Source organism: Petaurus breviceps, unplaced genomic scaffold (assembly GCF_028583685.1).
Source record: "Petaurus breviceps papuanus isolate PSGF00001 unplaced genomic scaffold, PetGlider_PUasm1.0 140, whole genome shotgun sequence".
NCBI lineage: Eukaryota > Metazoa > Chordata > Mammalia > Diprotodontia > Petauridae > Petaurus > Petaurus breviceps.
The window spans coordinates 38,174,359-38,189,446 of NW_027185698.1; the positions used below are offsets into that span (position 1 = coordinate 38,174,359).

Genomic DNA, 15,088 nt, shown 5'->3' on the forward strand with positions numbered 1-15,088 from the left:
GCAGCTGGGGCAGGGGGAGGCTCAGGAAAGTTCTAATGTAAGAGGCAGTGCCTGAGTTAATTATTGCAGGAAGCTGAGGATACTTAGAGGCAGAGATGAAGATAAGAGTATATCACTGGAATGGGCAGTCTACTCAAAGGAACAGAGATTGGAGGGGAAATGATATGAGTAAGGAACAGGAGAAAACCTTTAAAAGGATCATAGGATACTAGCATTATAAACTGGAAGGGCCATCTAGTCCAAATGCCTTCTTTATTTTTTTTTTTTTGCTTTTTTGGAGGGCAATTGGGGTTAAGTGACTTGCCCAAGGTCACACAGCTAGTTTTTGTGTTAAGTGTCTGAGGCCGGATTTGAACTCAGGTCCTCCTGACTCCAGGGTTGGTGCTGTATTCACCTAGCCACCCCTCAAATGCCTTCTTTAACAGATGAGAAAACCAAGGCCCAGAAAGGTCCAGTTACTTGCATACTAAACCTTTGAGATATAATCTACCACTGAATCATGAGGTTGAAGTCCCCTGATCTAGACTGAATGAGTCTAATCAATAGTTTGATTGTGCCCTTTAAGGTATGGAAAAACTTGCCAGTTTCACTTCTGTCAAAGAAGAGCCTAGGCATGGAATGATGGAATCTTGGTGATGGCAGGGGACCTGAGCTATCATCTGAATAGACCCCAACATTAATCTCCTGTAAAAACTGATAAGAAGAGACCCATCCAGTCTTCAGAATGTCTAGTGAAGGGTTTCTCTTTCCTCCGCTAATTCATATTATTTCTTCCTAACAGATCTCATCATAAGGAATTCTTTTCTATATTGGGTGAAATCACCTTCCCTGTATCTTCCTTCCAGTGGTCTCTGTTCTGATCTTTGGTGTTGTTGGAAACAACTTGAATGAACACACCCCTGAAGACAATAACTACTTGATACGGGTCATCAGTCATAAAAGAAATTCAAGACAATAGGGTCAATCACTGCAAATGTGTAAGGGAAGGGGAGGTGTTCACACACAAAAAAAAGCAATAGTCAAAAACAGCTCTGAAAGCCATGTGGAAAAATGACTCTGCGTCTAACTGGGAGAACAGGTTTTGTTATCCACGTGGTTCTACAATAATGGGAAGGTGATTCAGGATAGAATGTTCTATAGATCCAGACAAAAATGCTCTAAGAAAATTTGAGGAAGTAAGACGTCATGGGGGAATGGGAAGTTGACTTGGACCTTGTGGGAAAAAAAAAGGCGCTTTGGGAATCAGAAGACCTAGGTCGAAATCCTTCCTCTGATGCTTATTGCCTGTGTGACTTTGAGCATGTCATTTAAATTCCCTGGGGCTTAGCTTCATTGACTATAATGTAATGGGGCTGTATGACATGGGTCTTTGTGATACTATGACAAATTTAATGGTCAGAGATGAGAGGAGTCTTCTACAGCAGAGGTCGGCTGGCAACGCTGCAGGACTGCCTGTACCAGGCTAAAATGTAATTGGGAAATAGTTAACAACAACAAAAAAAAGAAAACACAATATAAAAGAGATTATATTAATTTGTGGTTTTTCTGAATCAAGATATCACTGGCAGGGATTCTCATATATGGTTTAGCACCCACCCCTCCTTTTCTATTAGAATATGATACCACTACATTATAGGAAGGTGGAATAGCTTCTGAAAGGATATAGGAGAGGGTAGGAAAAGACCAAAAATTTCAGTTTAACTGGAATATAAAACACAGGAAGAGTATTGTGAAACAAAGCTTGAAAGATTCATTGGATCCAGTCTCAGGAGGGTCTTAAATGCCAGGCAAAGGAGTTTTTATGGGCAAGAGGGAGTAATTGAAAGTTTTTGAGCAGTAGAATGACATGCGTATTAGGAGAGCAGAAAGGTAGTTAGGAGGAATATTTTGGCATTTGTGTGAAGTATAAATTATAAGGGAGAGACTGGAGGTAGAAAGACCAGTTAAGAGGTTGTTACAAATGGTTCAGGAAAGAGGTAACACCATTATGTTGTAAACATTTAGTAAATGTCTGTTGAATGGATAAATGAATGATGAGGGCAGGATGAGTGAGGAAGAACGCATCATGGAGAAAAGGGAGTTCTTTCTTGGGGCAATTTTTGGATGTGAACAAGTGCAAAGGAAGGAAAGGGGAACAAAATGAGTAAACACTTGGCAGGTAGAAGTGAGCATGGACATCTGTGGGACAGTAATTACACAATATTTCCAGGCATGCTCAGATATTTAATTAATGGGGTTAGCATTAACTGACAAGCCACCCCCTGGCACGTCCAAATCCATCCTCCATCTGATGTAGATTAAGATGAACAACACGCCAAAACATAAGGAATGAGAGATGAGACAGCAGCTTCATCCTGCACATAAAAAGCCCAAGCTTATTTGAAAGGAACCCAGGGATGTTAAATTAGGGAATTTTTCAAAACAGTCCTGCCTCCCAGCAAAGATAAACCATTTACTCTATAAAAATGACACTCTCACCGATCCATTTATGCAAGGGACATCATCATAATGAAGTGCCATCCCACTGGGGTGGGCATATCCATTGGAGGCACTGCCGAGATAGGGATTTGTAGAGATACCACGTCTGTTCATAAAGCTAAAAGAGAGAAAATTATGTTTCAGATATACAAAACAATCCATTTCCCTGCTAAAAACAAATCAATCTATTAAGGAGCATTTGTTATATAGCATAATCGCTCCCATATATATTACTGTATGTTTTTTAAAATAATCTCCTACAATATTTTAAATTCCTTGGGGACAAAGATTATGCCTTAAATATCTTCATGATCCCTGTAAGGCCTAGTCCTCTGCATACAGAAGGTACTTAATAAAAGTTTACTGAATGAAAGAAAGAATAAATGTCTTATTGTAATAATAATAATTGAATTTATATAGTTTTATAATGATTACAAAGTGCTTTACATACATTATCTTACTGAATCCACACCTATGAATTAAGTACTAAAGGGATTGTTAGTCTCATTTTATAGATTAGGAAATTAAGGCTCAGATCAGTTAAATGAGATAGCAAGCACTTTCAGCCTCAGGTTTCTCCTTTCTGCCAAGTCTCATTCTTTTCCCAGAGCACCGTCCTTTATGTTTTTTTTGAGGACCATGCTCTTGATTCTCTTCTGGGTACTATGAAGGAAGCAAATGACCTACAATAACATAGTGCCTGGAAATAAGATTAACACACATTAGAACTAAGAAGATTCTAAGTCTATAAGAAACAGCAGGGCCATAGATACTCCAAATCACTACTAAGAGGGGAAATACAAATCAAAGCACATCTGAGTTTCCCATCATTCCTAGAACGTTGGCCACGGTGATAAAAGATGGCATCGGTCAGTGTTGGACCAGTCATGGAAAGACAGGCAGACTAATGTATTGTTGATGGAGTTGTGAATTGGTTCGAGCATTCTGGAAACATTTGGAATTCTATAAAGTGACTAAAATATACATATCCTTTGACCTAAAGACTCCCAGTAAACACCCCAAGGAGGTCAATGACATCAACATTATTGTAACAACCTCATTTTGTAATAGTCCTCCAAGTTGGTCAATGAGCATTTATTAAGCATTTACTATGTACAAAGCACTGTGCTAGGCACTGGGGATAAAAAGAAGGTCAAAAACACAATTCTTGATTCAAGGAATGGACAATTGATGGGGAGGAGAATATGAAAACCATTGCACACAATCAGGACGTGGATAAGATCGATTGAGGACAGTCTCAGAGGGAAGTAGAGGAGATGGAGTGGGGTGAGGGGGAGCAGAGAAAAGGCTCCTGTAGAAGGCAGGATTTGAGTTGGGACTTGAAGGAAGCAAGGGATAGGAGGGGAAGAGGGACAACATTCCAGGTCAGTGAATGGGAAGGGAGCAATAATTCATACAGTGCCTACTGTGTTCCAAGCACCTGCTTTTACAAATATTGTCTCATTTGATCCTCACAATAACCCTTCAAGGGAGGTGTTGTTATTATCCCCATTTTACAGTTGAGGAAACTGAGGTAAATGGAGGTTAAGTGACTTCCCAAGGGTCACACAGCTAATAAGTGTCCAAGGCCACATTTGAACTCAGCTCTTTCTGACTCCTATCCCAGTGCTCTAACCACTGTATCACCTAGCTACAGAAGAAAAGGAAGAGAGTTGGGCAATGGAGCATTCACATACAAAGAACAGTATGAAGGCAGGTGTCGTTGGATCATAAAATATGTGGAGAGAAATATGGTATAAAAAGACAAGAAAAATGGGAAGGGGTAAGGTTGTAAAGGACTTAAATGTCAAACACAGTATCTTATAATTTACCGTGGAGGTAACAAGAAATCTCTGATTGAGTAGGAATGGGCAACATGGTTAGACCTGGGCTTTAGGAATATTTTTGTGGCAGTTGAATGGTGTATAGATTGGAACAGGGAGGTACCCAAGACCAAAAGTTTCAACTATCAGGTTGCTGCAAAGTCCAGGCACGGGGGGATGAGAGCCTGCACCATGGTGGTAACTTTGTGATTGGAGACAATGGGACAAATGGAAAAGAGGTTGTGAAAGTTGAAAATGGGGAAGTTTGGCAATGATTTGGACAAGGAGTTAAATGTGAGAGAGGAGTTACAAGGTTGCTTATGTCAAGGTTGTGAATTTGGGTGGCTGGGACAATAGCAGTGCCTTCCACAGTCATAGTTGGGAAAAGGGGATGGTTTGTTGGGAATGATAAGTTGCTTTGGTCTTGCTGAGTTTCAAGCATCTATGGGACAACTAGGTTGCTTGGTACAATTTGTCTCTTTAAAATACAAAGGGAGGAATTTGCTTTAAATGAAGAAGTAGCTACATAGAATAAGATGTTTTCTAGGATTGGAGTTGTCCTAACTCGAAGTCTGATCACGAAGCTTCTCTATTCAAAAATCTTCAGTGGACCCCACTGCCTACTAAATAAAATATGAAACCCTGGGGTTATCACTTAAGGGCTTCTGCAATCTGGCTCTATCCTACCATTCCAGCTTTATCTTTTGCTGCTGTTCCCACTCCTCCCTGCCATGAACTTTATGTTAGCACTAAACTGAACTGCTCCTCTAGCTTTCTCCTTCCTGTCCTTTGTTCTAGCCGAACTCCATGCCTCCAGTGACCTGTCTCCCTGTCCTGTATCTGTTGAACTCCATGCCTCCAATGATCAGTCTCCCTATCCTGTACCCATCTGCTGATATCCACCCCTGTCCTTCAATGCCTAACTCAGTGGTTAGCTCCTCCATAGCAGCTTTCCCTGACTCTTGTCCCACGTAGGTTAAAAATATTCCTACTTGCTCACATTTCTCATTATCTCAAGTGGGGCCTCTTCTCATACACCTATGACCCATTTCTCCATATTATAAATATCTGTATCCTTATCCTTTTCCCTATCAGATGGTAAGCTCCTTGAGAGGAGTACCTTTATGTCCTATGTCTTTAAATGCTTTTGCTTTTCTGGCACCAAGTACAAGATCTTGAATACAGTCGATGCTTGGTAAATGAATGCTGAATAAACAAGTGACTGTAAAGATGCTCTGAAAGGACGTGGAGAGGGTCCAAGCATTTAAGTGCCTACTAAGTGCCAGACACTTTACCTTAAGGTCTTTACTAATATTAGCTCATGGCATCTTATTTGAGGAAGAGGATTTCTACAGCACTGAGTGATAATTTGGACAAATAATGTCTACGGTGCCTTTCAACTCAAAGATCCTATAATTATACTATACCAAAAGAATTTTTTTAACCATCATTTGGAAAACAATGAAGTGATTTCAGATTTCCAGATGATGGTTTAAAAAAAATAACTTCATTATTTAAGACCAGAATCACGCATATCTCTTTCTTGTTGTTGTTCATATCATAAGTTTTAGATTTTTAAATTACTTAAAGATCCCTTCATCGAAAACTCTCATTTTATATATGGGAGAAACTGACTAGGAACTAAGTTGGTTAAGATCCCTTTGGTAGGCAGGAAAAAAAGCAGGATTTCAAACCCACTTCCTCTGACTCCAAATTCCATGCTCTTCTCTCTATATGTCTCTCATGTGATAAAAATGTGTATGTGTGTGTGTCTGTGTGGGATGCCTCATGGGAAGAGAACTACAGATGGCAAAATTGGAGGGAAATATACCATTTAACAGCTAATAGTTAACATTTATATGGTGAACTAAGGTTTGCAAAGTGCTTTAGAAATATTATCTCGGGGCAGCCAGGTGGCTCAGCGAGTAGGAGCACCGGCCCCAGTGTTGGGATGACCTGGGGATTGAATCCAGGCTCAGATACTTAGCACCCATCCAGAAACATCTGGCTGTGTAACCTTGAGCAAGTTACTTGACCCCAATTGCTTAAAAAAAAAAGAAATATGATCTCAGTTTAAGTTCACTTGGGGAGGTAGGTGCTATTATTACCCCAATTTTGAAGAATGAATCAACTGAAGCAAACAGAGGCTAAGTGACTTTACAGGGTCTGAGGCTGAATTTGAAAGTAGGTCTTCCTGATTCTATATCCCTTCCTCTATCCTGCATCAATTCAATAAACATTTATTAAGCTCCTGCTGTATACCAGTCACTGTGTTAAGCAACCCCTAAAAATGGAATGTGGGGGTGGGATGGGGGGGTTAATATTATAATTTTCTTTACACTTTCACTCTAGGTCCTTATATTCTCTATTGTACCAAGTCGTTAAAAAATAAAAGACAGAAAAAAAGAAATACAAGTAGATGCAAAGAAGGGGAATGAGGTTTTCTATTAGACAAGCTGTGAGAGGGGAAGTTCTGCAACAAAGACAGAAATGTATTTCCAGCCTTTGAGAAGTGAGCAGAAATAGTATTTAAGGATTAAGATCAGCATTAGATTTGCAGGCTCCCTTTTTCAGCATCATCTAACAAAAGAAATGAATTCAAAGAAAGGTTATGCCTCCCTCTACTGGAAAGCAAGTCATCTCACATTCATTCTCTTTTCCCTATCTTGAGTGTAACTACAACGTTGGAGGAATTTGGATTTAAATTGCTCATCTTGGTACACGGTATTTCAAGGCTTCCAATATGCACTTCTCATCTGGCAAGACTCAGTCCTTGAATGAATGAGAGGAAACTTGAACAAGAGAGAGCGCTGCTTCATGAAACATGCGATGGACTTGGGAATCAGAGACTGGTGGTTCAGCTCTAGGCTTTGCCACATTCCAGACGTGACCTTGGGCAAACCGATTCCCTCCTCAGACACTGAGGTGCCATGTTGAGCAGAGCTACCCTCTGATCCTTTGACTTGGGGGTCAACCCCCCCCACCCAGGTCCAATCCCATCTCAGACTTTTATTGGCTATGTGACCCTGAGCAAGACACCAAATCTCTATTCAACCTCAGTTTCCTCATCTGCCAAATAGGTATAATAAGAGCACCAATCTCAAAGGTTAAGAATCAAATTGAGATAATGCGTAGAGCACTTTGTAAATCTTGAAGCACTGTACAAAAGTGGATAAAGTCCTGTCTAGCTTTGACCCCCTGTGATTCTAAAATCGAGAGAAATCAAAAGGAAAACAATATAAGCTCCACTTTAGATACCTTAGCTTATTTAAAAGTGGTGGCTAACCCAGAAAAGGAATTTCCACTTGTATCCTCTGAGAAATAATTGTGAAATGCTGAACATGGTACATTACAGAATCATAAACTCAACTAGTCAAACCTTTTCGTTTTACAGACTGTAAAAGTGAATCCCACAGATGAGAAATGACTGGTGACATGTCCAAGGGCACTCACAGAGCTTAGATTAGACCTAAAGGTCCCATACTGTGCTTCCTACTACACTACACTGCCTCTCACGCACTGAGATGATCCAGCCAGATATTTCAAGCAGAAACAGGCAGCACTTCAGCTGGCAGCCCCAAATGTTGGTAAATGATTGCAATATTTGACGATCTAATAGATGAGAGAAGAAAATAAAATATTGGCAGACTCCCAACATCCAAATGCCAAATGACAGATGGACTAATGATAAAATGTTTCTCTGTCAATACCGACTACTTCTTAACCTTCTTTCTGCATGTGTCTTATTTATTGTTTCATTACAACTTCCCCAACATGGTGATGGTAGGGAGGGGAAGTGGGTTGGAGAATCCAGCTGAGTGTGGTGGAGCCAAGAATTGGGGGAGAAGACTTTCAGAACAACACTTTTGATACATAGAAAAATCAACACTTCTCATGAAAAATAAACTCTCTGAAGATGGAAGTTTCAATGGGTTTTCTCATTATTAATATTCTTTAAAATACTGCTTTGCCCACGAGATACATCATCATCATCATCATCATCATCATCATCATTCACTGTCTCCCCCCTAAAATTTACTGTTGACATTTCCCCCATAACCAATCACATTTAATGGTACACATGGAACTCCATCATACCATCATTTTAATAAGCTCCCAATTAGTATAGAAGAAGGAAATTTCACTTGCAGAGCTCTCCTATTCTGAAATTCTTCACCCAAATCCCTTCTTTTCTTAGGTTTTTACAAGGATCAAGAATCTTTGCTAAAAGAGAAATACTGAATGTCAGAGCAAGAGGGGACAGAGTAGCACACTGAGCGTCACAGGTAGAAGTAACTTAAGAAACGTAAAGTGCCTCAGTGGGTAGAATTCTAGACTTAGAATCAATCAAGAAGATATGAGTTCAAATCCTGCCTCAGACACTTGCAATAAGACCCTTGGTAAATCACATAACCTCTCAACTCCAGTTTCCTGATCTATAAAATTAGAATAATAGTAGAACCAATCTGAAAGGGTTGTTGTGAGGATCAAATGAGAAAATATACAGAAAGCACTTTGAAAACCTTAAAGTGCTATATAAATCTTAGCTATTATAATTGGGGTTAGTGATATTAGTTTTGTAATTAAAAATAATAATGCCAACAATAATATGGAACATAGAATATCATTTTTGGAAGGAATCTTGGAATACAAAGTATTAGAAAGAATCCAAAAGATCACCCAATCTCATCTGAAAAATGAAAAGACTGAGGCACTCTGGGAGATCTAGGGACAAACCAATTCTAGAATCTAGCTGTCCATTGTTTATTCCATAATGTCATGCACATTCAGGATATTAAAAAGCCAAGAAATGCCAATTCAACTACATTGCTCATTGCCCTTTGCTAGAAGCACTTTAATACTTAAAAGATGCCCCTGGTCACAAAGTGATATGTTTCTTTTTTTCTTTTCCTTTTAAAAAAAAATTTGAAAACTGGGTTTCACATTCCTTTTCCCTGATATGTGGCCCAGCTACATTTGGTTTGGATTAATATTCCATTTGTTTGTAAAGTGAAAGCCAAGTAATATTCTGGGGAGAATGTTTTTATTCAGTGATTCTCTTACATGTGGTTATCACTGTTTGCTGACTGAGGTATAAGATGATTCTGGATCTCAAGAAAGCTTTTTGTAGGCCTTGTGCTTCCAGATAAATGTAGTTAAACAACTCTAAATTCACTTTCTTATAATTCAACCCAAGTGGTGTAGATCTGGCAAGTTTGGAATGATGGTCTTCACATAAAATCATCTCACATTGGAAGAAACCATTTTGTACACTGTTACCATTTTCCCTCTCATCATAATAGCAATTTGTCACTTCCTATGGATCCTTTGTTGTTTACCAGCCATTTTCCTATGATGTAGGGAGGATAATAGTGATCCTGTTTTGCAGAGAAGGAAACTGAGGTTCAGAGATTAAACAATTTGCCCTCAAATCTCCTAGCTAGGAAAGGACAAGAAACCTAGTGTCTTGTTTTTAAGATTTTCACTGTATCTTTCTACTTCTATTACTAATCTTAATTTGTAAGGAATTATTGATCAATAGAACTGAAGTATGCTTTGTTTTTGTCAATTAATCCAACTCTTTGTGACTCCGTGTAGGGTTTTCTTGGCTGAGATACTGGACTGGTTTGCCATTTCCTTCTCCAGCTCATTTTATAGATGAGAAAACTGGGGCAAACTGAGTTAAGTGACTTGTCCATGGTCCCACAGCTAGTAAGTGCCTTGTGGCCAGATTTGAACTCAGGTTCTCCTGACTCCAGGGTTGGCCAACACTCTGTTCTCTACACCACCTAACTGTGAAAGAGACTTTACAATTATCTACTCCAACCATCTCATTTTGCAGATAAGGAAACTGACTTGTTCAAGGTTAACTGAGGTTGAGATTAACTAATGACTGGGAATCCCACTGGAATTTACTTAATTTTTGCACATCATTAATAACAGGAAGGCCACAATACCAAAGAAAATGAATGTTATTATTCAATAATGTCATAAATAAAATTGTAAGCACTTAATAAGCCTCTACTGTGGTTCACATAGAAAAGCAGCAGAAAGAATGTCTCACTTGTGCTTAGGAAAACCCCAAACTGGTACTGGGAATTTCCTGGTAATGACTTTTTCTGTGTCTGGGTCACTCAGTCAACTCTTTCCTATTCAGGCTTGGCTATTCATTCCTACTCTGGCTTTGGGTAAGCCACCTTGTGTTTCTAGGCTGCAGCAGCCTTATCTGTAAAAATGAGTGGGTTAGACCACATCAAGTTTTCTTAAACTGAGATCTATGAAAACATTTCAAGTTTATTACTTTGAATGAGAAAAATATTTTGATAACTATTTCAATATAATTGGTTTCTTTCATAAACCTATGTATCTTATTTTATGCATTTAAAACATTATTTTGAAATTGCACATGAGGCTGGACTTGGAGTCAGGAAGACTTAAGCTGAAATCTGGCCTTAGACATTTACCAGCTGCTTGACCCTGGGCAAGTCATTTAACCTTTGTCTGCATCAGTTTCCTCACCTGTAAAATGAGGATAACAATAGCATCTTACTCCCAGGATTGTCATGAGAATAACATGAGCTAATATATGTAAAATGTTTTGCAAACCTTAAAAGGATGTATATAAATGCTGGCTTTTATTAAAGATTTTGCAGGCTTGCCTGAACTTCCTAGAGTCCATGGTACAAAAAAAAAAAAAGTTAAGAACTTCTGGACTATATGATTATTAAGTTCTTTGCAGTCCTGACCTATGTTCATAGGTTTCTTCTGGATGAAACACTGATTTTCTAAGATTCCTTCCAATGTTAACATTCCAAGTTCCTTCCATCTCTAACATTCTTTGTTCCAAATGTCACCCCCAAGTTCTAAGGTCCCTTCCAGCTCTGATATTGTTTTGTACATGCTATAGTTCCTTGTAGTGCTAACATTCTAGGTATATGTTAGTTTAGTCGGTGAAACATGGTAATAATGAGGTCTAGGTTGTGGTTTCAATTTCCCCTTAAGGCCACTTAACTCTGCTTTAAGAAAAACCACTTCCCAACAACAGATTTCACTGGTCAAGTTTTCAGCAAGTACTTAATTGCCTAATGCTAGCCGAGACAAAGCGGGCTGCTCCAACTCTCCCCAAGCTCCCCCCACCTTTTTTTAAGGTAAAATGGGTGGCATGCATATTAAGTAGAGTAAGGGAACTCACAAATGGTTTGAATTAATTTTCTTTATATTCCAAAGAGTGCTCTTTCTCAGATACCGTCTTGGTGAGTTTACAACAAGCTATTAATATAATCTATTGTCATTTGCTGATTACAGGATTCTCCAGCTTCACATCTGTTTCCTCCATCCACCCACCTCTTTGCAGCACCACTAACAGACCCTCTTGGGAGGAGATAAATACAAGACAAAGGCCAAAGGAAGATCTGATAGCCTATGGAATCACAGAATATTAGGACTGGCCCTTAGGGATTATTATGGCTTTCCAGCTAAGTAAAATGATGTCTGAGAAGGAAAGAAAATTCCAGAGAATACATAGGAAAAAGTATACGGCAAAACTGAGCCCAGACCAGCACATCTCAAACTCAACCTCTCCTAAACTGAACTTACTATGTTTCTCCTGAAACATTTCTGTCTTCCTACACTAGTTATTATTGTAGAGGGCAGTACCATTCCCCCCTCCCATTATCCAGGTAACAATTCTGGTGCCATTCATAACTCTTCATTCTCTCTCACCTACTATATCCAATCAGAGGTCAAGTCCCCTCATCCTAGGTTGCTGTCACAACCCTGGTGTAGGACCTCATGCATTTCCTCACACCTAGACTACTGGAAGAGCTTGTTGGATGGTCTCTCTGCCTCAAACTTCTCAATCACCCACTTCTCTCTCTCTCACACACACATACACACAAGCATTCAATCAACTCTTTTGTAGTTCTTCAGTCATTTCTGACTCTTTGTGACCCCATCTGGGGTTTTCTTGGCAGACATTGGAGCTATTTCCTTCTCCAGCTCATTTTACAGATGAGGAAACTGAGGCAAACAGGGTTAAGTTACTTGCCTAGGGTCACACAGCTAATAAGTATCTGAGGCTAGATTTGAACTTAGGAAGAAGAGTCTTCCTGACTCCAAACCTGGCACTCTATCTGGCGCCATCTAACTGCCCTCCAATTCTAATAGCTCCCCGTTTTCTCAAGAATAAAATATAAAAGCCTGTTTGGCTTTTAGAGTCTTTCATAACCACCTTTATAGTCTTCCTGCACCTTGATCCCCTCTGTGGACTATATAATTCAGTGACACTGGCCTCCTTGCTGTTCCTTGCACAAGACACACCATCTCCCAACTCTGTGTTTCCACTGGATGGGCATCCTTTCTCTGGGATTCTCTAGCTCCTCATCTCTGCCCTCCAATTTCCCTGATTTCCTTCAAGTTTCAGATTTTAAAATAAAATCCTACTTTTTTGTACAGGAAGCCTTCTGCTGTCCTTCATTCTAGTGCCTTCCCTCTGTTGATCACAATTATTCCTTTATATAGATTGTTTGCACATAGTGTCATTAGACTGTGTGTTCCTTGAAAGCAGGGACTACTTTTTGCCTTTCTTTGTTATACCCAGCACTTGGCACCAGGCCTGGCTATTGGGAGGCATTTAATAAATATTTACTGACTTGATGACTATTTTAGTTATGCCACACTGCAGGATCTACACAAAAAAGTCCTCAGAGCATGAGGCCTCCATCTTTTGTGTGATGGAAAACAGCATGAGATTAAAAAAAAAAGCAAAGGACCTACAGACTAGTGGTATCTCTTAGTTCTAATTTTTAGATCTATAAAATGTGGCTAATCGTATCACCTCTTAGGATTATTGTGAGAATCACCTAACATAACATATGTAACGTGTTCCAGAAATGCTGTTTTATTGCTATTTGTCTTAAAAGAAGATTCCTAATCTTTTCTGAGCTACAATTTCCTCATCTGTAAAAGCAGGATGGTCCTATTCAAACTAGTTACCTCACAGGGTTATGACAATGAGGAAAAAAGCATTTGGTAACCTGTACAGAGCAAAGTAAATATGAATAGTTATTATTCCTAATTCCTCTTTCCCTTCTATACTTCTTTTCCTCTGGCTATTCCCCCTTCTTTTCATCATTTCCAGACTCCGAAGCATCTCTGTAGCTATTTTTGTCAAACAAATGTTCCTGGGTGCAAAGAGATTTTTTAAAATAATTTCACATATAAATTCAATAAGTGTGTTCAATAAAGGCACTAAAAATTCAGGCTTTATCTCAATAAGAGTCAGAGTCAGCTTCATCAAATCACTTGTCTAGTAGAAAAGGCAGGTAGGATTGAAATGCCAAAAATATTTTAATACAGTTGGGACTAATATAGTCTAAGATTGCCCATCTTTAGCTTTCTCTGTAAGAGCACTCTCTGAAAAGGAGGAAAGGTTGATAAGGTTCCTGCAGACCAAAGTTAATACCAGAATTATCTGGTTGGATGGGTACACAGAGATCAACGAATGCCAATCTTTTTGGAAGCTTGGTCACCTTTCTCTGGCCACCACTCTAACTTGTTCAGCTCTTTCCCAAATTTTGTTACTTAGGATAGGATATAAATTCTCCCAGGACACATATTTTGAGGGTAAATGTAGGTGGAATACATATTAAGTACATTAAAATAAATCTGCAGATGTTTTGAGCTACTTTTTTTTCCTGTTTAAGAGATAACTCTTGTTTAAATGTACAAGTGTAAATTACTCAGTTGTACTCTGCCATCTTACCAGAATGTCTGTTTGGCTGTCTGGATGACATTTGCGGTCATTTCCACATCGATATAATCATAATGTAGTGCCCCAGGGTCAGTGGATGACCCTGTTTCAGCCAGTAAGATTCCAATCCATCGGCCCATGTCTTCAGAGGATGAAGCCTGTTGGAGAAGAGGCAAAGAACAAATATCAATTTGATGCCAGGATCATCTGAACATTTCTCTTCTTCTCTACAAGATCACCCTACAAAGCATAGTTCCTGTGAGTACTAGGAATACAATCGATGAAGAAACAATAAATATTAATAAGCACCTACTATGGGCTAGACTCTAAGGGGGACATTGTCGATTGAGAGAACTGTCTTGTGAAGCTATGCTGGAATGTTTCATTTGGAATTTGCCAATAGAGGATGCTGAAGCAAAGAAGGTGGAGGAGGGGAAATAAGCATTTATATAGGATCTTCTAAGTACCAGGGACTGTGCTAAATACTTTACTAATATTTCCTTTGATCTTCATAACAACTCTGGGAGGTAGATGCTGTTATTATACCCATTTTAAAGAGCCAGACAGAGGTTAAGTGACTTGTCCAGGATTACACCTGTCAGTATCTGAGGCTAGATTTGAATTCAAGTCTTCCTGACTCTGGGACCAGGTCTCTAACTTCTGCACCATTCAGTTGCCTTGAGGATAATAGAGATGTTCTATAGCCAGTCCTTGATTTGCCACACTTTGATGGATCCCTGTTGTCCCTGGGATCAATACTTTCTCCCCTGACACAGGTCATAACTCACTTGCACCTTCTTATCCTGTGTGATTTTCACTTGTGTTATTCCACAAATCCTCCATACAGGATCTACCTAATACAATGAAAGTCTTTCTCAATTGCTTTTAACATCCTGAGGGCAGCAATGTAACATTCAAGCTATCTATCCATTATTCTCCACTTTCACTACAGGACTGGTCCTCTTCCTTTTCTCTTTGAGTATCTATCCATCTATCTATCTATCTATCTATCTATCTATCTATCTATCTATCTATC

General features: G+C 39.2%; 1 protein-coding gene across 9 annotated transcripts in view; it reads right to left on the reverse strand.

Annotated features, from left to right (window-relative positions):
* The window catches only part of AFAP1 (actin filament associated protein 1), a 271,615-nt gene that overhangs the window by 33,925 nt on the left and 222,602 nt on the right, over window positions 1–15,088 (reverse strand). For all 9 annotated transcript variants that reach the window (XM_069070333.1, XM_069070372.1, XM_069070351.1 and 6 more), the window contains 2 exons: window positions 14,065–14,210; window positions 2,479–2,596 (listed from right to left, as the gene is read on the reverse strand). In XM_069070333.1, the coding sequence (XP_068926434.1) occupies window positions 2,479–2,596; window positions 14,065–14,210 (264 nt within the window). The remainder of the gene's footprint in view (window positions 1–2,478; window positions 2,597–14,064; window positions 14,211–15,088) is intronic.